The sequence below is a fragment of the Dysidea avara genome, chromosome 6 (genome assembly GCF_963678975.1).
Source record: "Dysidea avara chromosome 6, odDysAvar1.4, whole genome shotgun sequence".
NCBI classification, from domain to species: domain Eukaryota; kingdom Metazoa; phylum Porifera; class Demospongiae; order Dictyoceratida; family Dysideidae; genus Dysidea; species Dysidea avara.
Window position 1 is genome coordinate 11,261,012 of NC_089277.1, and position 22,208 is coordinate 11,283,219.

The 22,208-nt window shown below is 37.7% G+C and overlaps 2 protein-coding genes across 2 annotated transcripts; one reads left to right on the forward strand and one right to left on the reverse strand.

The window, feature by feature from the left end:
* Positions 1 to 6,261: 6,261 nt before the first annotated feature.
* On the reverse strand, positions 6,262 to 8,734 carry LOC136257649 (protein TFG-like). The gene is made up of 5 exons (XM_066050898.1): positions 8,437 to 8,734; positions 8,274 to 8,357; positions 7,865 to 8,035; positions 7,318 to 7,434; positions 6,262 to 6,989 (listed from the first exon to the last, which is right to left on the reverse strand). Exons 1-5 carry the CDS (start codon positions 8,654 to 8,656, stop codon positions 6,394 to 6,396), a joined length of 1,188 nt encoding a protein of 395 aa, XP_065906970.1. The 5' UTR covers positions 8,657 to 8,734; the 3' UTR covers positions 6,262 to 6,393.
* Positions 8,720 to 18,926, forward strand: LOC136257650 (uncharacterized). Its single transcript, XM_066050899.1, has 5 exons — positions 8,720 to 8,879; positions 11,925 to 11,965; positions 13,729 to 13,816; positions 15,769 to 15,880; positions 18,736 to 18,926. The coding sequence occupies exons 1-5, from the start codon at positions 8,786 to 8,788 to the stop codon at positions 18,773 to 18,775; spliced, it is 375 nt and encodes a 124-aa protein (XP_065906971.1). The 5' UTR covers positions 8,720 to 8,785; the 3' UTR covers positions 18,776 to 18,926.
* The last annotated feature ends 3,282 nt before the right edge of the window (positions 18,927 to 22,208 follow it).

The window sequence follows — 22,208 nt, forward strand, 5'->3', positions numbered from 1 at the left end:
TGGCATTACAAGACCAGTGAGCTCTTTAGGATGTCTTTGGAGTGAGCTCCATAAAAAAGTTATCACAAAATGATCTCAGTAGTATTTCTGACCCTTTAAAGAACTCTTAGATAACAAGGGAAGAACAAAAATTTTGGTTTCAACAGTTATGGTTAATACATTTTTTACCTCTGAAAGAGGAAAACCTGCACTGAAGGTTGGCGCAGTTGTAATACTATTGCGTAATATGAATGTCCATGAAGGTTTGTGCAATGGGACACGGTTACAAGTATGTAACATGCATGATCACAGTATTGATGCAGAGGTGCTGACAGGCATGAAAGTGGGCTACAGAGTGTTAATACCACGTATACTACTTGCACCATCTGACAGTGGCATGCCATTTGTGTTATCACGGTGTCAATTTCCTTTAAGGCTGGCATACTCAATGACCATAAACAAGGCTCAAGGACAGACATTTGCAAAAGTTGGATTACATATGGAGCAGCCATGTTTTGCACATGGACAATTAAATGGTGCATTGTCAAGGGCACGAAGATTTGCAGATGTCAAGGTTGAAATTTTAGGCTCTACCAGACAAGGGACACATAATGGAGATACATTTACTGCCAATGTAGTGTATAGACAAATACTAAACTGATTACATTAATTTAATTGAGTGTATATATATCTAAATTGATGCAAATATTATACTTTTATCAATATTAGTCATTCACATATAAATTGTCTTAATATCAATTGCATTTTGCATGGGTACAAATAATATTGACATGCCTCTGACACAGATAATGTAATTCCAGTGCACAGGGTCAACCTACATATGCAAGGTCACCAACTAATATTATAGCTAGATGTTAGCGCCACACATCTTGATACACTACCTTCATGTGAACTGTGTTCTGCATGAGTACTGCACAGATGTGCAGAAATTCCAGTGTACAAGGCCACACTAGAGTGTTAGTGCCTTACACAATTGAGGAAATTATGCGCGCACATCAGTAGCTATGTGTAATAAGGTCTTTGTTGGTATATAATGATGTGATTACTCCTTGATCATTAGTAATGTTCGAATTTAAGTGTATTCACACAGTGGGACATAACAATTGTCTTAGTATCATGCGCATTTTGCGCGGGTACCACTAGTGTCTATTATCAGGAGTAATTATTTACTCTTTACCGTTTCTCATGATTTTCAAGACTCCATGTTCGCACCATTCTCAATTGCTCCATCTATATCCAGGCCCATTTTGTGAAATATACATGTAGGATAATTGACATTCCATTGTCATCCAGAGGCTTTACTTTCAACCAATAGACTACAACAAATTCAAGGGATTTCAAACCTATAATTTCATCATTGCAATTGTATGGGTTTTTCCTTAGTCATTCACATGCAAAATACAGGAAGCATTGTATGTTACGTATATGATAGTGTTTTTCATCTATTTACAGATAGTTTAAATTTGCCAATAAACATATAGTTCAATGGATTTTTTAGTACTAACACCTAAAGTAATACAAGCATGTATGTTAATGCTTAGTACATATGTACGCACTCTCATTATGGCCAAAAATATATTTCAATTACTGTGATATGCTTATGAATAAGCTTCTTAAGTAACTGTCAAGCAACCAGTGAAATTACATCCTAAAAGTCCAGCAGTGTCTGGCTCAGCAAACAACAGATGGCCAGATGCCAGGATGCCCTTTCTATTAACACAAAACTTAGCATGTTATAAACACATGATTAGCACATATACACCTCATGATTCTAGTGAAGGTCAACAGCTAGACATAAAAAGCAGTAGGATTGCCAGAGAACAACATCAAGATACTAGGATGTTGGTTCAGTTGTTGATCCTACTTGTGAGTATTTCGATCTGCTGGTCACATGCAACACCAACGAAGAGGTTTATAAAAAAGTTGACAGATTTTCCTCTTGTAAGGAGATACTAGGCAAGTATCCTGCTATATACCCTTTCTGGTTACTATCATCTAAAGACATCTAAGTGACATGATACTGAACATTGTGGTAGTAAGGGATGGACAAGAGTGGCTCATGTTGACATGTCCAACAAGTTACAATCATGTCCTTGTAACCCTCTGGGTGTGCTAGTGCCAAGTTCTCTACTCATGGAAAAAGCTACACTAAAGTGTATATGGTAGGGTCACTATAGGGTGAGCAAGTTGGAATAACTGCTGCATTTGGTCCTTATGTAAACGATCAAATAAGAATGGATATAGTGATGGATGGACCTGGGTGTTGATTACTCATGGTCAAACAGAGTCATGCAACAGGCCATCATAAAATAGCATCAGCAGAAAGCAATATTTTGTCCATATACTGACTACAGGTTCAATAATGCAATTCCAGTATTCATAGGAAATGATTATTATTGTGATAGTGGAGTTGATAGTAACCCACAGAAAGGTGTCTTCTACACTACACCATTATGGACTGCACTGCTAAAATTGAGGTGGTACAGCTGTATCACATAATTTTTTCGAAAATTCTAGGGGATGTTATTACAACACTACTGACACCTTAAGAGGTGTCAAAGCCACACCAGTGCATCTGTAACACTCTTATGAATGAAACACAATTAAAACTTTTTTGGTAGTTAGATTATAAGTACATTTTGCAACTCACATTAAATGTAAGCAAGTACGTGTATTTGCAATCCTGTTGAATTACTGTATTTCACAGGTCAACTAAAAAAGCTAATAAAAAACACATTTGTTTCCTAAATAACTATCAATGTAAGTGAAGGAATTAAAGTGGCTCCACCCCCATCAAAGCATTGGAAAATAGTGAAGGCCTAGTGTGTCACTACAACACCCCACTATAGCTATATAACCATCACCTCTTGTAACACTTTATCGCTCCTCTGAAACACCTTGTGAGTGTCATCACAGCACCTTTACAACTACTCCTAGGATTCTGAATTTAAACAATAATGTGGACACCCATGAAGTGTTATGAATTTTAACAGGATGCACTCCACCCAACTTCTGTTGCTAACAGAGTGGGATGTCATGGTTCTGGAAGACACCAGCTTCGCTTTTTCCAATCTGAAGTTAGGAATCATCAAAGTTGGTAAGTGTGTGGAAAACTCCTTTTGCAAACCCCACTACGTATGTACCACTTTCACACCTCAGTCCAAAGGGAAAAGTCAATGTATATATATAACACATATTGCACTAGCTCTCGGATGTTAATGAGACATACACACACACAGTACATATAATTGACTGCACACAAAATGTACACAGTGCATACACACAGTCACTCTCTATAGAGTTCCCATGGATACATATACATGAAATTGACAAGGAGAAAATATCCTGACCACCTGGCAGACTCCTGTAAGCATTTGTGCATAAATTGGATGGCTGCAGGTTCAAGGCTGCCCAGGTCCATGCAGTCATGAATTTTTTTTCTCCTTTCTGCACTTTTTCAAACATGCTTTATATAACATCTTAAAACAGGCTGTAGGACCAGGTGTCCTATACAGACCTTTAGCATTTGTGCTGTAAATTTACAGCCTTAATAGCTAAAATTAAATTAATAAATAAATAAATACATAATGTTGTTAATGCAGTAAATATAGTCATGCTAGCTTCTTGAGAATGATTGTGGGGGATTAAATTTACGTCAGTATTGTGTATAAAATTTTTAAACTGATTTTACGCGGCAATAAATTCTATGAATGCATACTGTATAGTACATATGCTTACAGTCAAACTCTCAAAGTCGGAGATAAACAGTGTAGTTACGTATACTACAAGGCCAAATCAACTTTATTCGACATGTGTTAATTGCAGAATTATATGACTATATACACTGCATAGATTTGCAAGGTTTCCATTGTTGTACATATAATAAAGTCTGCATAGAAATTGACAGATGTTCCACACAAGTATAATGTTGTCACTGTTACTGTCTAAAGAGAGAGTTGCATGCAATCATGTTCTTGGTATGCAGTCAAAAGCATAGACTAAGTGAGCTTCTCCCAACACACACACACATCTGGGGTTGGAGGGATTTTTTTCCTTACTTTGGCCCCTTTTCTGTTACACCTTTTCAGCTATAAGTCACTAAGTCCAAGTCCTTGAAATTAGGTTAGGTAATCCTAAGGCTGCAGCACATGTTGCTGTCAGACCTTCAGTGCTGGTCACTGTAAAGCATTAATACAATAAATACTTTAGGATTAAGAAAGAAAATCCATCCCTCCTGGAGGAGACTGAGTGTGGCCCCGACTAGACATTGGGTGACCTGCAGTTCGATTCCTGGGGCTGGAGGGATTTTTTCCTTACTTTGGCCCCTTTTCTGTTACACCTTTTCAGCTATAAGCCACTAAGTCCAAGTCCTTGAAATTAGGTTAGGTAATCCTAAGGCTGCAGCACATGTTGCTGTCAGACCTTCAGTGCTGGTCACTGTAAAGCATTACTACAATACAATACAATACATGTACACATGCACGCGCGCACGAGTAACCATGGGGAAGGTGTATGACCAGGCTGTGACACCATTAGTGTTGCAAATTATGACATTAATATTTCCTGAGATTTCCAGAAATTCATATTCAGGGATGTGCAAAATTCTTGAAATGTAAATGGAATTGTGTAAGGAATTGTCACAGTCAATTTAGTTTTAGTAATTTTTATGAAGGAATGTGCCAATTCCAATCAGGAAATGTGACATGAATTGAGACAATTTTAGCAGAAAACACTATACATTTTCTAAAATTTCATTTAAGAGTTTCATGCAGTATATATAGAAACATCATGGAAACATATTTTATTGTGCAAAGTTGCTTACCTTGAATAGTACAAGTACCGTGTATGTACACATGTATATGCACATGTTAAAATGTCATAATTATTATTATGAATTGGTAAATCAAGCACACATGTAAAATTAGCTGGTGTACAAAACTAAATTCCCAAAGATAAACAAAATTAAAGTTATATAATACCCAATGAGAAATGTATGGAACATTAGTGTTTTGTAAACTGTATACAGCTATATATACACATGTATGCAAACAGTGAACAGAAGTTAGCACACTGCAAGACACATGACTTAATTGTAACGTGTCACTGTATGCAGAGCTCCATCAGTTCCACGGCAGTGTCTTCATTGTATTCTTTATATTTATAGTAATATTATTATTATGACAATTACGTGTCTCAATGTAGTCAGTAGTTGGAATAGGTAGTGTCTTAGAGCCATGGCATCCCACTATGTGAGCAACAGAAGTTGCATGGAGTGCATCCTTCACCAGTCCATAATAGTGTAGAAGACACCTTTCTGTGGGTTACTATCAACTCCACTATCACAATAATAATCTATGAATGATGGAATTGTACCATTATACCTGTAGTCACAGGAGTATAGGTACGGACAAGATATTATAATGGTCATCAATAAGCATTGTGTCATGATCAGCAGTAGCTATAGTGTTGTTTTAGTATGGAAAATTAATTTTAGTTTTTTCAATTGTATAATCAACAACAGCAAATAAATGTTTTTTTAGCTTTGATTAGCTTACTTACTATAAGTAGCTGGGGTTTATTTTTAGTGGGTATTTCATCATAATTTTTGTTGCTTAACCTATAGAATTATTAATTCTAAGCATTCATATTATAGCTTGCTTTAGACACCTGTATGACTACAAATAAAGCACACATTTATATAATTATATAGCAAAGATAATAAATGGTTTACCAAGTAGCTAACTGTTGGTCAAATTAAAGTTTTACATTTCAAATTCAATTTAGTTAAACTAATTAGTTTTAGTTATAGTGATACTAAGATCAGCAGCATAATTTTCATTTAAATGTGAGTGCACATTCACAAGAAAATTCTAATAAAACAGTCAGCTACTGAGCATAGGCAGTATTCAAATTACAGGCATAGCACACGGAAAGATTAATCCAGCTGCAGGTGGTTCAAAGGGGCACATCCAGATAGCATCTGTATGATGAAGACAAAGCCATTTCACTATAATATAGAATGTGAAGTGCACACTTTTTATGATGTCCATGAATCATTTCCAGTGTTGATTTTTACAAATGTTGCAGGTAGGTGATTTCTGACTCAGATTCAAACACATATCATTGCATTAGCTGACAGTTGTACTGACTGCTCCCTCTGTTGGAGAGGGTGGACGTTTTCTATGCCCCTTCAATTTACCATGCAAAAAGCAAGGAGTGTTTGGAGGGGGATTCTGTCCCAAGTCTTAATTAAAACCTTGCTTTCCCTGTAAATTACAGCATACTTTTAAAAATATAATTAGACAACACGATCTGTATACATTATTATAATACTGATACAAGCGTTTCCAACATAATTATTATATTCAACATGTACATAAGTCCATTCAAGCATTAACTGGTGTAAGGGTACTGGTATTGCTGTCGCCCATACATTGAGTATGCCTGGCTGGAGACTGGACCAGTCTGAGGGGGCGTGGCTGTTGCTGGGTACCTGGAATATGCCTGAGGGTAGGTGCCACTAACATTGGTAGGAGCTTGGTATTGTTGTTGTTGTTGTTGTTGTTGTTGCTGTTGATAAGCTGCTGAGACTTGTTGTGATGCGGCACCTGTGGGTGGGGCTACAGTAGCAGTTGCAGTACCATAACCAGTAATTTGACCAGCATAAGCAGTTGGCATTTGATAGGATGTGTTATCCGACTGAAGTTGCTGCTGAGCATATGATGATTGCAAAGACGCCGACTGCTGTTGCTGCTGTTGTGAATAGGAAGAACCATTACCAGTTGGCAAAGACGCTGTTTGTTGTTGTTGCTGCTGCTGGGTTAAGAATGGTGCTCCCTGCTGTTGACCAAACAAATGACTAGTAGAACTGCTGCTTGATGCAGCGTTGGAGCTATACTGCTGCTGGCTGGGTGGAGCTCCTACCAAGCTGGAGGCTGGACTGCTAGCGTACGATGACATTGGAGTCTGATGACTGGCAATAGTGGTGACTGCGACCAAAGCAAAAATTGTGCAGTAAATACACAGTCATGTACGTACATAAAATATGTAGCTTTTGACAGATTGCTCATGGTAAACATTTCTAAAATAACAGGGCATTATTTGGTTTTCTGTGTCAATAATTTTCTAAACAGAAACCCTCGCGATTTGCTTTGGTCAACACATGTAAAGTACAGTGGAGTCCAAAAGCAGTCAATATAAGTTTAGTGGTGACAAGCAAACAATACACAAGAAATTTAAATACTACTGAGTGAGGATGCTTTTAGTTGATAAACACAAACAACAATCTGTCAAAATACTGTGGTGTAGACATGATACCTGGGGATGCCTCACTGGCCACTGGTGTTTGAGGGGCAGATTTCAGTGGGTCAAAGAATGAAGTCACTGCTTTTGAGACTGGTGGGAATGTCATCTCAGTCTGTGCCTGTTGTCCACCTACACAATAGAAATTATTGTAAATCTAAAGAGAAATTCTAAGAAGTGGTCAAGGACTACACAAAATGAAACCATAAACATGTAGAAACAAAACAGTCGACAACACAAACTTCAAATAAAATGCATGTTTCATTTGTACATGGGAACAGAAAGAGTGTGTGATATACTAAGCTGAAGTAAACATTGGAATCTGAAAGCTGTCACAGGTCAACTACATGTATCTAAAGTAGCCATTGTAACCATCCTCAAATGTACCATTTGTGACCTGCAATGTAACCACCTCCTTAAACAAGTCAAGAAATTTGGCTTCAGGTTTCTCTGCACACTGATAATTCCTCAGTTACGAATACATGAACATGTGCAAGATAAAAGGCAGTAAGTGGCAAATAAAATGACAAAAAAAACTTTATATTACCATACTTGACCATACCAGTGGATAATTGCTGTGGTTGCTCTGATGATGACTGGGCAGACGGCACTTTAGTCGTAATATCCAGTGCTTCCAGTAATCCATTAATCTTGTCTCTTATCAAAGTGAGCTCATTACGGACATCTTTGACTGTTGAAGCATCCACCAATGGTAGTACCTCCTTGCCTTTAACTGTTAAAAATCACTCAAATTAGCTACTGTACTGCAAACATTTGATAAAAGATGAGTACACAGGCTACCTAACTTGAAGTGTTGGTAAATACGAAGGCATTGAGTCCTTCAAATGTCAAAACATTAAGATGGTAAAAAACTTTCACGTTTTTAAAAATACAACTATATTGACTAGAAGGGCTGACAAGTAAGTTATGATTGTTACTTTCAAAGAGCATATTCATATTATAAAGCTTACTTAATATCGTAATCTTCAATAATCGGTGTCGCTGCTTTGCAAGGTTCAAGTCTGATGTATCAGAAATTGTAATCAGGTCACCATCTAAACAAAGACACACAATCACACCCACTCCATTACATCACAATGACATAACCAACCACCGAGATTAACAAAAACCTACCTTCGTCCTTGTATTTTAACGTCACATCGTCTGTGTTGTTCAGTTTCCCTCTGAACACTCGTTGCATCATTAATATCAACTCATCGTACGTAATATCTTCATTGAACAGGGGTAACATTCGAATGTCGTCGCCCAGTTGGGCCTTTATCATCAATTTGCCGCTAGGATCCATCGAAATAAAAGAAAACGCTGTTTCGCTACTGTCCTTCTGTATGTTCATAACACAACAACTAGTGTTGGTTCAAAATGCGAGCGAAAATGATAAAGCTCTTTTATTGTTCTAATTAATGCCTATTGTTTTTATTTCGGAATTTTATAATAGGGAGGAGGTTGAAGAGTTCAGTGAAATATGGCTGCTGTGACTAGAGCGTTAACTCGTTTAGAGTCCGCCATTGTTCCGTCATTACCCAAAAGAATACAACTACTGTGGTATCATGATGCTGGTAAGTTGTGTAATGTTTTGTAGTAGGACAGTTTTTATATCCCATCAGCTGATTGGCCCCAGGAATGTCACAAAATTCGTTTTCTGTAACTATAATAATATTGATTTATATTATTATCTTTTATATTAAACCAAACAAAAAAAACTTCTACATCTCCTTTGTTCTTACCCCGGTTCTTACTAGTACTACTACTGTACAATGTTTTGAGTGCTCGTGTATTTGTGCAAGGGGGTAGTACTCCAATTTACCCTGTACTCTGATCTTTGTCCTGGTAAAAAAAAAATGTAGCTGAAAAGGCATACTTCGTTTGTAAAGTGTATGTCACTTAAAATTGCACTTTGATTTTTTACAAATTATACAAGAATCAAATGTGGATTTTATTATCAGTCAGATTATTGATCAAGGACGAAGATAGGAGCACAGGTTATACTGGAGTGCTATGCCCTTGTTGTATAAATGTACCTGTTTTATATAATGCCGTACATCACTATAGAGCAGTTGCACATAATTTTGGTGTACTTGTGTAAACATGTGGCAAAGAGTGTAGTCTCTTTTTGGTTGTGGTTTGAGGTTTTATTTGCTTCCATTCCATGTCAACAACATGTTTGTAATAAAAGTAGCTGATAAGGTGATAGCGATAACTTTTGGAGTGTTTTCACATAATGCCTTAAGTAATTATACTAGATGCCTTTGTACAGACAAAAAGTGCATGTTTCATTTCTGAAAACACGGATGAACCACTACAGTGCTGTTACCATTTGAGTATTAGTATTCCAGGAGTAGGACAATATGTCTCATCAGTAATAAATGTACTTAAACCCCAGTACGTGGGAGTATCAAAGCGCCGCGGTTATAACTACCATACAGCTAGACAGAGCAGCGCTGCTACTGTACGATATATTAGTTATCACCCAGTGATAACTAACTTATCACCCTGTTGCGGAGCCACTCAGTCTCTTTCGTGACATCATAATAACCGCGAATGGCATTGTTTACCAATGGAACAAAGAGCCAAATAAGGAAATATTGATACAAAACACACCAATACAGCACTTAAAACTAACTAAACCTTACAAGAAAACTGTTAATCCTTTACACAATAACACTACAAGTTACCAATACGATAGTTTAACAAATGTCAAGAATAGTACGTGATGATTTTCGCTCCAGCAATCACTCCCAACGGTCACTATGGTGAAGAACTAACTTCCTCTAGCTTCATCGTTCTATCTTGGACTATGGTAGCCACTTGTTGGTCTTTATTTTTCTCTTGCACACCACGCGACACCACTATACCAATTTCTGACGAAGGCGAATCGTACCTGGAACCGCTGCTTCATAACACCGCCCTTCGCTACAGTTTGTAGGCAGTATGTAAGGTCTCTCTTGTGGCTACGAAGTAGAATCTCCACACAATTCGGACGAAATCTTGAGCACAGTGACAGGAACTCAAACCGGAACTTAATTTACTATCCGTAAACTTCTGCGCACTCCCGCGCACTGGGATATAAAACAGTTATATCCCGTATACTCGGATGATATCATTGTTATTACACTCGTACTCGGCTCCGCCTCGGACTCGTGTAATAACAATGATATCACCCTCGTACCGGGATATAACTATAACTTAACCTGCATGTCTAACAGTTACCAAGTATGTTAGAAATACCAAAAATGTTTGAATGCACTTAAATATGGAGACATACAATGTATTCATGATAACAATAATATGGGAGAACGTCTAGCACTATATAATCCCATAACAAAGGAATTGCGTGGAAGGTAAATGGCTTCTTTTCAGTATAATGTATAGAATTGTAGTATTTGTACGCTTTATCGAGTAATTTAGCCACACAGTGATGAATGATTGAGACGACTTTTACATGAACCAGCAAACCATCCAAGATTGAGTGAGTATATACAATGGACAGTACTCCTTCAATAATACGGTACACTTGAAATCTAGTTTCATTTCTTAATGATGATGTACTGTAGTTGAAATTCCAAATGATACTTCACTCTCTATCAGATGTGGTTCTCATGCAGATAACCTCAAAGTTACTGTATCAACCATGCTGATAAATTGCAACAGCACTGCTTGAAGTCTGGGGTGATCTTTCTGGTTAAACGCGAAGAAAAAATCACTAGGCAGCCTACATTACACCGAAATGAAACCATATAACTTTCACACAATCTTGGCCTACATTAGACACTCTCTTAGCAATGCTTGATAACACATGTGGCCTACTGTATAGTTCCACAGCTAAATACACAGTCTCAAATCAGTGAAGCATACATATGTACGTACTATCTTTTTTTTTTGCCTGCTCATGTCTGTAACTAAAGGCACTTGTAATAAGTGCATCATTGTGTACCATATAGAAGAAAACAGTATTGTCATTTCATGGCACGCAGATCAACCAAATGTGTAGTCCAAGGTACAAGTTATCGGTGCCAATTTAAGCTCCTATAGTAAGCTGCTATAAAAATCAATTCTTTGCTCTTCCTACTGTCTAGCTCCGTAATTCCACCGTAATGGGCTAAATGTACTGAAGCAATAAAAAGAAATCAGAAATGGTAATCTCACAATGGGTAAAATCTAAATGAGACTTTGTGTATTGACAGCTTCATCTGTAAGACAGACTCATAGAGTACAGGTTGCCTAGAGTTACTGCATTGTGTAAACAGCATACTTTATGTTTGTAGTGTGTGGTGTGTGTTTATGTTTGTGTGTCTCTCTGTGTGTGTATGTAGTATGCATTCGTGTGTGCATGCATGCATGTTGTGTGTGCATGCATGCATGTTGCGTGCGTGCGTGCGTGCATGCATGTTCTCTGTGTGCGTGCGTGTATGTATATTGTATATACCAAGCTATATTATCAATGACTTGTTGTTAACTTGTTACCCAAAATGCAAATTCTGTCTGTCCATGCTTTATACAAGAGGTAAAATTTCAAATGGAGTTTTGTTTCTGTTGTATTTGTTTCATATGATATTAATACTATACCAGTATGCCATACCTTATACTATTCTTTCACTGTGTAGGGTTGAAGACTGTCCATTTCTGGGCGCCAGCATTCAAATGGGTATGATGTTTGTGTTTTTAGCACAAAGTTCTCTTTTGCACATTATGCATTCTGACTGACTAATGTAGTGGAACCTCTATATAACGGACACTTTGGGATCTTGATTATAAAAAGGTTTTCCTTTTCCAGAGGTAAAATTGTATTAGTAGAAGTGTATAGGGATCTCAAAAACTGTCCTTTATAGGGAGGTTTCTCCTTTAGATGGGAGTCCTTTTAAGAGAGGTTTCACTGTAGAAATATACCAGAACGGTAGTTTGTATTGTGAAGTGTCTTACAGTATGATACTGATACAAGTCATGTATGGTTTAGCCAGTATGCCTGAAACAGTGTATCTGCACCTAACAGCTGTGCAGTGACAATATGACATAATATGATACAATACATTTTGTACAAGCAATCCTTGGTGCATATATGTAGGTGGCTGATAAACTTTCAATACCGCTATTACTCTATAAAGAGTCTGGTAACGACCCAGCAGCCAAACCGTGCAGGGGTGGTGGATCAAACCAAAGAGTGGGGGGAGCAATAGCGAGTTTGAAACATACACCAGTGCAGAGATGGGGTTGCCATTCTGAGGGGTCTGGGGACATTTCCCTAGAAAAATTTTAAGATGCGACTGTTCTACTAGAGTAATTGACTGCTCTATTACTCTTTTGTTACCAATGATAACCAATACTAGTGGAAGGTCATGCCCCCCACTATGTTATAATCCAATACTTGTGACTGGATTGATTGTAGAGACGCTTCTCATACTGTTCTTCATTTGTAATGCTGTGTGTGTAATGGGCGGTGCATAGCTGAAAACAAAGTGTAATGGCCACCTCCCTTTCCATTACATAATTGATTGTTGGGACATGCATCCTGAAGCAAAATTACTTTTATGACATTCCTAATGCCATTCTTTCCTTTAATGGGGTATAATTATGTTACTAAAAAGTAAACAAACAAGTAGAAGGAATTTAAAGTAGGATTAGGGATCAAAGAAAAAAAAGCAGTGAAACAAGGGAATAGTAGGCTGTAGATATACTAGTGGAGTTTAGGGATTTAATATCCATTAGTATATCTGTAACCTTCCTTGTGTCACCACTTTTTAGCTATTCCCTCCTTTCACTACTTTTTTTTATCCCTAATCCAACTTAAAATTCCTAATTTTTCCTTCTACTTGTATATTACAAGTGTAGTGAAAAATAACTCATAAGTGAGATGAAACAACTTGCAATGTCACCATAGATAGTGCTGGGGTAGATTATCAAACTATGTAGAGATTCTCCCAAAAATAACACGCGCTGCCTAAAATGCATTTGGAGAATACTTTCAGCGGAAAGAACTGGAATACGAAGGAACTAGTCCATGATGCATGTATTGCACGTACTAGAAAAGGCACACCTCGGGACAAAGCAACATCAAACAATGAAGAAATCAAGCCCATAGCCTTATCTATTGCCGAGTTATGCTTGGCTGGAGGCATCAGTTAGTTAGTCAGTCAGTCAATCAGTATAAAATAGAAAAACTTTAAAATTCCATAGAAACATTTTGGAAGGGTTTGGGGGTTGGTCTGAAGACATTTTTGGGCTTGGCTGTGCCTAACCAACATTGCCAAGCTTACATGAAGGGAAATTGAGGCTGATTTTAGGGTGATATTTTTGGCTGGAAAGGCCCAGTTCTTCATGATCTCTAATATGCAGTACTACTGTACTGTAAGTAGGATAGTGTTAAAGTATCACACACATGTGCACTGCTTAGACTGTTGACTTTTTTCTCAGGGTCTGGTCATCGCTGGACTGGCTGATGCCGTCACAAGACCTCCAGAGAATCTAAGTGTTGGTCAGTGTTCATCACTAGCAGCTACTGGTAAGGAAGATTGTGTGATGGTGTAGTGGATATACTTAAGAGGAACTGGCCCTTTCTACTGTACTTTTCTGTACATTAAAAGCTTGCGTGTATGACTACCAATAGTGCACAATGTTTGTTTGGAGAGGTATTATGCATGGACCTATGTGCTAACATTATAAAGGTGATCTGTGAAGTGACCAAGTGATTAACTAGTATATAAATTATTAATTTAAAAATGAGGTAGGGATCCAAGTGATAATGAAAAAGTAAAACAAGAAATGAATGGTGGACAGCTCTGTGAGAAAATCCCTACATTGGCATGTTATGACAATTATTTTGCTCAATGACTGAGCTACTGTATACATCATTCATCTCTTGTTTTACTTTTATTTGTTAGATCCCTACTTCATTTTAATATACTAATTTGTTTCAGTTGTGTGACCGTTCTGTTAGAGTAACTGCTGTTAGAGTACATTAAGTAATCCTCTTGGCTACAAAGGACGTGGTCTCTATTCACCATGCTATCATTCTAAATACAACTAGACTAATAAGAGGATGAGGTCAGGAGGGGTACGACACTCATGCGCAAATACTAATCATATTACATAAACTACCAGAGTACTAGTTAAAAAGTATTTTGTAGACTTCAGGTACACGTTCATAGTGTTATATCAGGCGTGAACAGCTGTATATGGTCATTACAAGATTGTTGTAACCCTTTGTGGGAACTCCATGACTGCCATTTGTTGTTATTACGTTAAGTCTAGTTTCTCCTTAACACGACCATTTATAGTCACGAAATTCACATCATTGTAGAGTACTAAAATAAGAACTTCAATATCACTTATTCCCAGTGACCCCCACCATCAGTATAATGTACAGAACCTATTGGGCTCATGTGAAAATGTTTTTTGATGTAGTGAATTTATACTGGTACATGTAACGCATGTATTACCTCCCTGGGGTGAGGTTATTGTGTTCAAGTACAGTGCTCCTTTGATTATCTGACCCCCTTTGGACCAAGACATGTTCAGGTATTCAAAAAGTTCGGGTAATCAAAGCCCATTCATAGAGCCCTTTTCAAATACTCTAATAGAACATACATCGTAAACAAAATACTCTAATAGAGCAGTTATTTCTACTGTTTGGATAGCCAAGTGTTTGGATAATCAAGGGAGCACTGTAAATAGAAAATTAAAAAGTGTGGTCTTAGCAATCAATTGTTATTAGTCAATCAAGATTGTTAATGAATGTTCTCAAACCTATTGTGAAGTTACAAGTATCTACCGAGTGTCCACTACCTTTTACAGTAGCATAAGCACTTTAAATTATTTTGTGGCATCTAAATATGCCGCTCAAGGAAAGTGTTGAAAATTAATGCCTCAATATGGTTCGTTGCATAAAGAAGACGACGACTAGCCTGATTGAAGATGAAAGGAAAGACAAGGAGCTGAGGGCACATACTCGTAACCCCAAAAGGCACATGCCACTGGTGAGTTTGTTATTGTGGCATATAATGGTGGCTGTGCACTGCCTCCAGCCTTGCGACTGTGGTCAAGCATGCTGGTAGACCAAAATTTGAGTTTTGGCAAAAAATCCTATATCCAGGTGTATTCCGTAAAGGTGATTAACATTGTGTAAGATGTCTCTGGTATAATTTTTAAGAGGCGGCATGCATCACTTTAGGCTGATCTCTACTTAAACAGTACTGCTGTGCTATTTGATGTGTGGATGCTTTATTTGAGAGTTATAAAGTAGTCTTTGAAATACTCTTGTACTCGTCTGAATGAGTTTAGATATTGAGACTTGCCTGTAGTATATAAAGTCTATGAATTACACTATAATTACCATTTGCATATTATTATAAATATACGGGATCAGGACATTGTACAGTGAATCAATCTACAGTGTATATTTGTGTGTTATGTAGAAGGAGCACTCACATTTTTATTTGTATCTCTCACATGTAGGTGTTATCTGGTCACGCTATTCACTGGTGATCATACCTAAGAACTATACACTATTGAGTGTTAATATGTTTGTTGCTCTCACTAACTTCTATCAACTTGGGCGGATATGGAAGTAAGTTGATGTGCATTTGAAGGACTCAGTATTGGTAGTGTAACTATTAAAATTGTCACTTATATACTTTTGAGTAGTTTTCTTTGTTTACCCATACACAGCCAGCACATTCTGAAAATTCTGTGAATGACTTTATTGTGAGCTAGCTCTGTAGGCATTAAAAGTTGGAAGTATATACTGCATTTACAGTGTAGAAATAATGTAGCATTTTGGGTTGAAAGGTGGCATGGCCAAAATATGGCAAATAGTGCTTTACTTTATATGCCGTGTACGTACTTTAGAATTTACATTAATCAGATACAGCTCTGAGTTAATACTTCACAGAAATAATTCTCATTGAGTACACATAATATTATTGATAGGGCCTGTGAAAATTAACACATAGTTTGATCATTGAGCTCATTTATCTAACACTATAGTTTCTACATATTATAGCGAGGTGGGTATTTGTTAGTTCCAACATTGAAACTGGCTTGGATCATCCAGATTACTCGATTTTTTCTGAGTGAAAGTAGCTATACAGCAAATACCTTGCATTGTTTTAGCTGCTGGAAGATGGTAGCTTCTGGGTCATTTGGGTTCTGCCTCATTGAATATCTAGAGGATAAGATTGTGTGTGATAACAAGCTTGTTTGTACTGATGGAAATATTGGAGCTATGCCCACTTATCAGGGATGTGTGTTCACTTTGTTGCTGTCTGTGTAGGCATAGATTTAGTCACACCCACTTATTGGGATTGTGCTGTAGGTATATGTTATAGTTATATCCCATTACAAGGGGTGATATCATAGTTACTACACAGGTCCAAGGCAAAGCCAAGGACGAGTATAATAAAAATGACATCATCCGAGTACACGGGATATAACTATTTTTTATCCCAGTGCATGACAGTTTATGGATACTACAGTGCAAGTTCCTGTTTGAGTTCCTTTGTAGTGAGTTTTAGTTCCTTAAGATTTAGTCTGAATTTTATTTCGTAGCTACTCATATACAGGCTATAAACTGTGGCAATGGCCATTTTTACAAAGCAGCAGCTTCCAGAAGTACAGTATCATTCACTTTTGTCTCGGGTTGGTGGAGTGGTGTGCAAGGCCTATAAAGTGGTGAGGATTACTCCTGAGATAGAACAATGGAGCCGGAGGGTATTAAAAAGAGTTGATTCTTCACCATACACTGCTGGAATTGATTGCTGGAGCAACTGAAAATATTTTTTTATTCCATTGCAATAGTACAGTGCCACTGTGGGTGTGATTCCATATTTAGACAGCCACATGGCATAATTCCCTTAAGTAGGCATGGTTCCATGTTGTCTATAGGCAGCAACATGCAATCCATACAAGTAGGCATGACCCCAGTGTGTGGAAGTGTCAAATTGCCGCTCTAGGTGATGACTATCATACAGCTATACAGAGCGGCTCTGCTACTGTGCGTTAAATTACCAACTTATCACCTGTGGTTGAGCCAGTCATGGTATTGTTCACCAATGGAGTTAATAGCCTAATACGGAAATGTTAATACAAAAACACACCAGTACAGCACATACACCTGCTAAATCTTATGTTAATGCATTGCACACACTTATCAATCATAGATTATGTGTGTTTAAAATACTCTTTGTTAGCTATTCACTTTCTATGTCCATAGTGTAATAACTTGTATAGTTTATGTTATAACTCAGGACTAATTAGTGGAGCTTGAGAATTACGGACAACATTGTACCCAAAACTATACCTATGTCAAAATGCAGCTCTTGTTGCTCTCCTCTGTTTTTAATTAATCCTGGATTACTATTTTGGTCACAGTACTGACCCCTGTAATCTGTCGTGGCTCTAATCATGTACACATATTTGTAAGGAATGCATATTTACACAAAATGGTGCATGACACTGTACAGAGAGACTTGTCATTAACATACGAGTATTACCAGATAGTTTATTTAGTGTTGGTCTTGAGGAAGTCTAAATAACCACCAACAAAAAGTGCTTTAATTTTTTTTTCTGTGTACTGTCAAGAGTCCATAATAAGACTCTTGGTACCGTATAGCTGGTAATTTTCGAAGGGTTTGTATTTTCGGATATTTCGAAGAGGCCCTTCTCTTCAGAAATGAATTCCCACATCCAGTTGTTCTTTGAAAATAAATTCCCACAAGTGAAAGCATGATCCAACTTTCAGTGATTTGCTTGTGTATTCCTAGAGTTTTAGCTCATGATAACGGGTAAACTGTATCATTGCTGTACCAATAACCAGAAAACAAATGATCCAGAATGGGAATTGATGCCGTCTGCTCTAGAATCTATGGTAGCTAGATAGCCAGCTAGCTCACATACGATTGAGCACGATTGAGCCAGTGAATTTACTCCACTCGAGCCTCCCTCAGTCTTCTCTCCAGTGCACAGGGATGGGAATTATTCCATCAGTAAGTCAGTTTTTGGCAAACATTCACGTATCTTCATAATTTGTGACACGAATTTCTGTTTATTTGAAATCCACCCGGACTTCAAAATATGCACTTTTTGAAATTAAAATCCTTCGAAATTCAGATTTTGCATCTTGTGCAAAATTTTCTGCTCCGAAATAACCTGCTAACCCACTATACATTAAAAAAAATTTTTTTTTACATTCTTTGTGATACTGTATTTGATTATCTACTTTCAGTGAACCCATGCACAGTGGGCATGCATTTGGGTTTAATAGCAACAGAAATATGCACTTGCACATGCAGACTTTGCATTCTCTAAAATTACTAACACATGTGACAATTTTTTTTGATTTATAGTTGTTGCACATTGAGCACATGTATTACTTGTTAGTTGATTGGTTGGGTACTTTATTTACTGCAAAATTTCTTTATGTAGCCACAACAAGAGCCAGAATCAGACCCCAAAAGGACAGTGATTCAACAGTTGCTGCATATATCATTTTTAGAAACGCATATTTATATATTCCAGATATTGTATATGGTGTGCTAGGAGTACTGTGTTGCGAACATTGTTTTTGTAAAATGTGTTTTTATTTTGCTGACCAAATAATGTGATAAGCTATGCAACAGGTGTAATATTTTTAGCACCAATATAATATTTGTGACTGCTGGAGCACAAACTACACCCACAAGTCACATCTCAGTGGTAGAGTAGAATATCTACGAAGCCAATTAAATAGTGAAAATTGGATGGCTATAGGTTGCATAATGTTATTAAGTTATGTGGGTCATAGTAAAACTTTGATACCCACACGTTCATGTCAGTCACATATTATAAGGTCAATTGAACAAAGGAGATATTCATCTGGCATGCAATCTACTAGTATGCATGTAGATGACAATAGGAGCATTTATAAAAGTGTGACCAAAGCTTGATTTATGCTACTATTTCTAATAAAAATAAATACTATACAAATCAACAATAATTATTAATAGGCCTTGCATTGTGTCCACATCTGGATTCTGTCCAAAACTGATCAAGTCTGTTCTTAAATCCATTGATGTTAATCACAGTTGAGGGTAAACTGTTCCAATGATCAATGACATTGATTTAGATCTGGGCTTGAGTAGTTTGTAATCGTGAAATTTATTAGTGCTTTTGGGAATTTTTGTGCTTAAGTGTGAATCTGTATGACTGTCGGATGGACCAAACATTATTTTTCGAGAATTTGATAGTGTGTGTCCAAGGATTCACCTCACTCAATTATGTAATTTACTTCATCAATAATGATGGTCTCTCTCTCATTATCAGTTTAAATTTGTACGTATGTTTGTAATTACCTGCAGTTGCATCCCCTTGAGGTGTAATCACTGTATTAAATCTGGCTGTCTTTCTCAGTAAAAATCCAAGATTGAGCTACCTACAGATATCAGATAAGTGATCATCGCTAGCGTTTTGTATAAGACCACTCCAAATAAATTCTCTGTTTCCCGTCCACCGCCCGCATCTGGTTACTGTCACAGCTCTAAAACTTCCATTATTCCGTGTTCTTCCATTATTTTCCGGTTATTCTTGTGTACTGACAGGCTGCCATCTCGAAACGGTGTCAGCTCACGTGCTATCAAGTTGGCACACACTTCACATTTGTATCATTTTTGCAACTTAAAAAGGAAGGAACAAGCTTAAGTGTGCTTTTATGCAGCTTTTTATGGTTGTGCCAGGTAAATAATGGCTTGAAAAGCTGCCAATCTTATAATGGAAATGGACCGCCCGCCCGCATGATATGCACTGCCGAATACATTCTAATGAACACGTGATTTTTTCATACGTCATGACGGTGAACGGAATGCGAATCGATTCATTACATGGACGGTAGATCAGTTACGAGCAATTCTTACTAAGTGACATATCCTTCTGCCTAAGAAGTAGTACATCCGGCGAGAAGAAGCAGGCCCGTGGCTTTAGTGGCGAGTTCCAGTTCGAACATTCATTCACTGCCCATACTTTTATATGAGTTTTTCGTGGCCTTGTGGTAATCGTTCACGACAACAGAAAGCCTGCTTGTAGCTTAAAAGGCGAGTTATACTTCGAGCCGCATTCACTACCCAGTACTTGGAATTTTCGTAAATCTTCGATAGTCGTTCACCGTCAACTTTTTTTGGAAGCGCCGCGCCGCTGATCATTTTTCGTTCGAATAATATAGCATGCATATCCTCTAATATGCCTGAGTCCAGGACGGGAAACAGAGAATTTATTTGGAGTGGCCTAACAGAGAGCATCTGGCTCTACAGTAGCTACTGTAATAGTAACATCTTTTTTAAAAATCTATGATTACTATATTTTTCCAAGACCTTGCTTGCCGTGTACATAGTATGGGGTGTCTATTATCTATGCTGTGTACAAAGCTCCATGCGCTAACAATGCGTACGCATCTGACGAATAGGACGGTGCTGATTCGGTTTTGCACGTCGTTTTATTCAGTTTAGTACTGATTAATGAACAGTAGAAGACTAACACAAGTATTACCAGTACATTATTTAACTATCTATCACCTAACTTACAAACTTCGTAACTGCGCATTGTTAACGTAGGGCGCCTCGCACATGGTATTTTCTGTCGGTTATGCAATATTAGACAGAAAATACGCTCTCCGCGGTACGTTATTGCGCATGCGTGGCGGGATAATTGGGGGTATTTAAATGAATGGTTGGTTGCTAGGGCAATTCTAGGCCGTTTACCAAGCTACTGTTGCTTCATTTTTTCCTCGTTCGAAATGTCTGCTACTTCTGGAGTAACTGTCACGGTTATAAACCCTTTATTTATTTTATTTATTTATTTATTTATTTTATTTATTTAAACTTTATGGTAGAAAACTACCAAAGGTCTGCTGGTTACTTGTACCAGCAGCCTAACAAGACTTACGTACATACATACACTTTAATTAAACTGATTAGTTAGCTACAAAAATTCAGGAATCTTGTGGGATAGTCAGTTAGCTACTGGAAGAGTCCATTGGAATGAGCTGATGAGACTGAGATAGGACAAAAGTTGAATTTATGACTTGGCCATGAAGTTTCTTGTGTACAAAAATTTTGTTGCTTCGAATTTTGATGACCTTGCGATCAATACTATTTTGAATCAATGACCATCTTTCTTTTAGAAGAAGAGACTCAACAAGCCTGTCAGCTTGAGACATGTCTGGTTTTATTCTAATGGTTTTTGGCAGAGATCTTGCTTTTAACAACAGCGCTGATGCATCAATGGATCGGTTGAGTTTGACAAGTAGTGGACGAGGTTGCTTCAATTGCTCATGGTATTTTCCAAGTCTTACAAGGTCACGAATGGATAAAGGACTAATACTGTTTTCTCCTTTAGTGATGATGGATGTGACTTTGTCCAGATCATGATTGAGTCGTTCGTTCTTTGGAGTCCCTTTGCTGCATTCATCTATACCATAGACAACTATGTTAAATTTACGATCATTTTGCGTCTTGTCATCTGGAGTAGCTGGCTTCTTAAAAGTAGGGGCTATGTACTTGTGTTGACAGGTGGAATCAGAAGATTGAATTGGATTTGAAGTTGACTGTGTGGACATTTAGTCACTTCAATGGCTGGTGGTGGAAGCAGTGGAAGTGGAGGAAGCTCCAGCAGCTCATTAGCTACCGCTACTTGGAGACGAATGCTAAACTGGACCGTATCGCCCACATAGTGACCGCTTCCCAGGCAACGACTCAGCAGTCTATTGAGGCCTTAAGGGTTGAGTTTCGGAAGGAACAGGAAGAAACTGCAGAGAGAGCAGCCAAGAAAGCTCGTCTTTCAGCAGAAGTAACTTTCAGAAAGAAAGGCAATGAGAGGCAGTTCCGCTTCAACGAGTCACTCCAGGAACACCTTCGTGTAGCTCATGTGAA

Bases quoted from the DNA above. Each gene is read 5' to 3' on its own strand.
- LOC136257649 (XM_066050898.1), bottom strand. From the start codon at position 8,656: ATGAACATACAGAAGGACAGTAGCGAAACAGCGTTTTCTTTTATTTCG. The intron at 8,358-8,436 runs GTAGGTTTTTGT...GTCTTTGTTTAG, and splicing joins GTTAAAATACAAGGACGAAG to ATGGTGACCTGATTACAATT. The intron at 6,990-7,317 runs GTATCATGTCTA...CTTTGGTCGCAG, and splicing joins GGCCAGTGAGGCATCCCCAG to TCACCACTATTGCCAGTCAT.
- LOC136257650 (XM_066050899.1), top strand. From the start codon at position 8,786: ATGGCTGCTGTGACTAGAGCGTTAACTCGTTTAGAGTCCGCCATTGTT. The intron at 13,817-15,768 runs GTAAGGAAGATT...TCTCACATGTAG, and splicing joins TTCATCACTAGCAGCTACTG to GTGTTATCTGGTCACGCTAT. The intron at 15,881-18,735 runs GTAAGTTGATGT...TTCTTTATGTAG, and splicing joins CAACTTGGGCGGATATGGAA to CCACAACAAGAGCCAGAATC.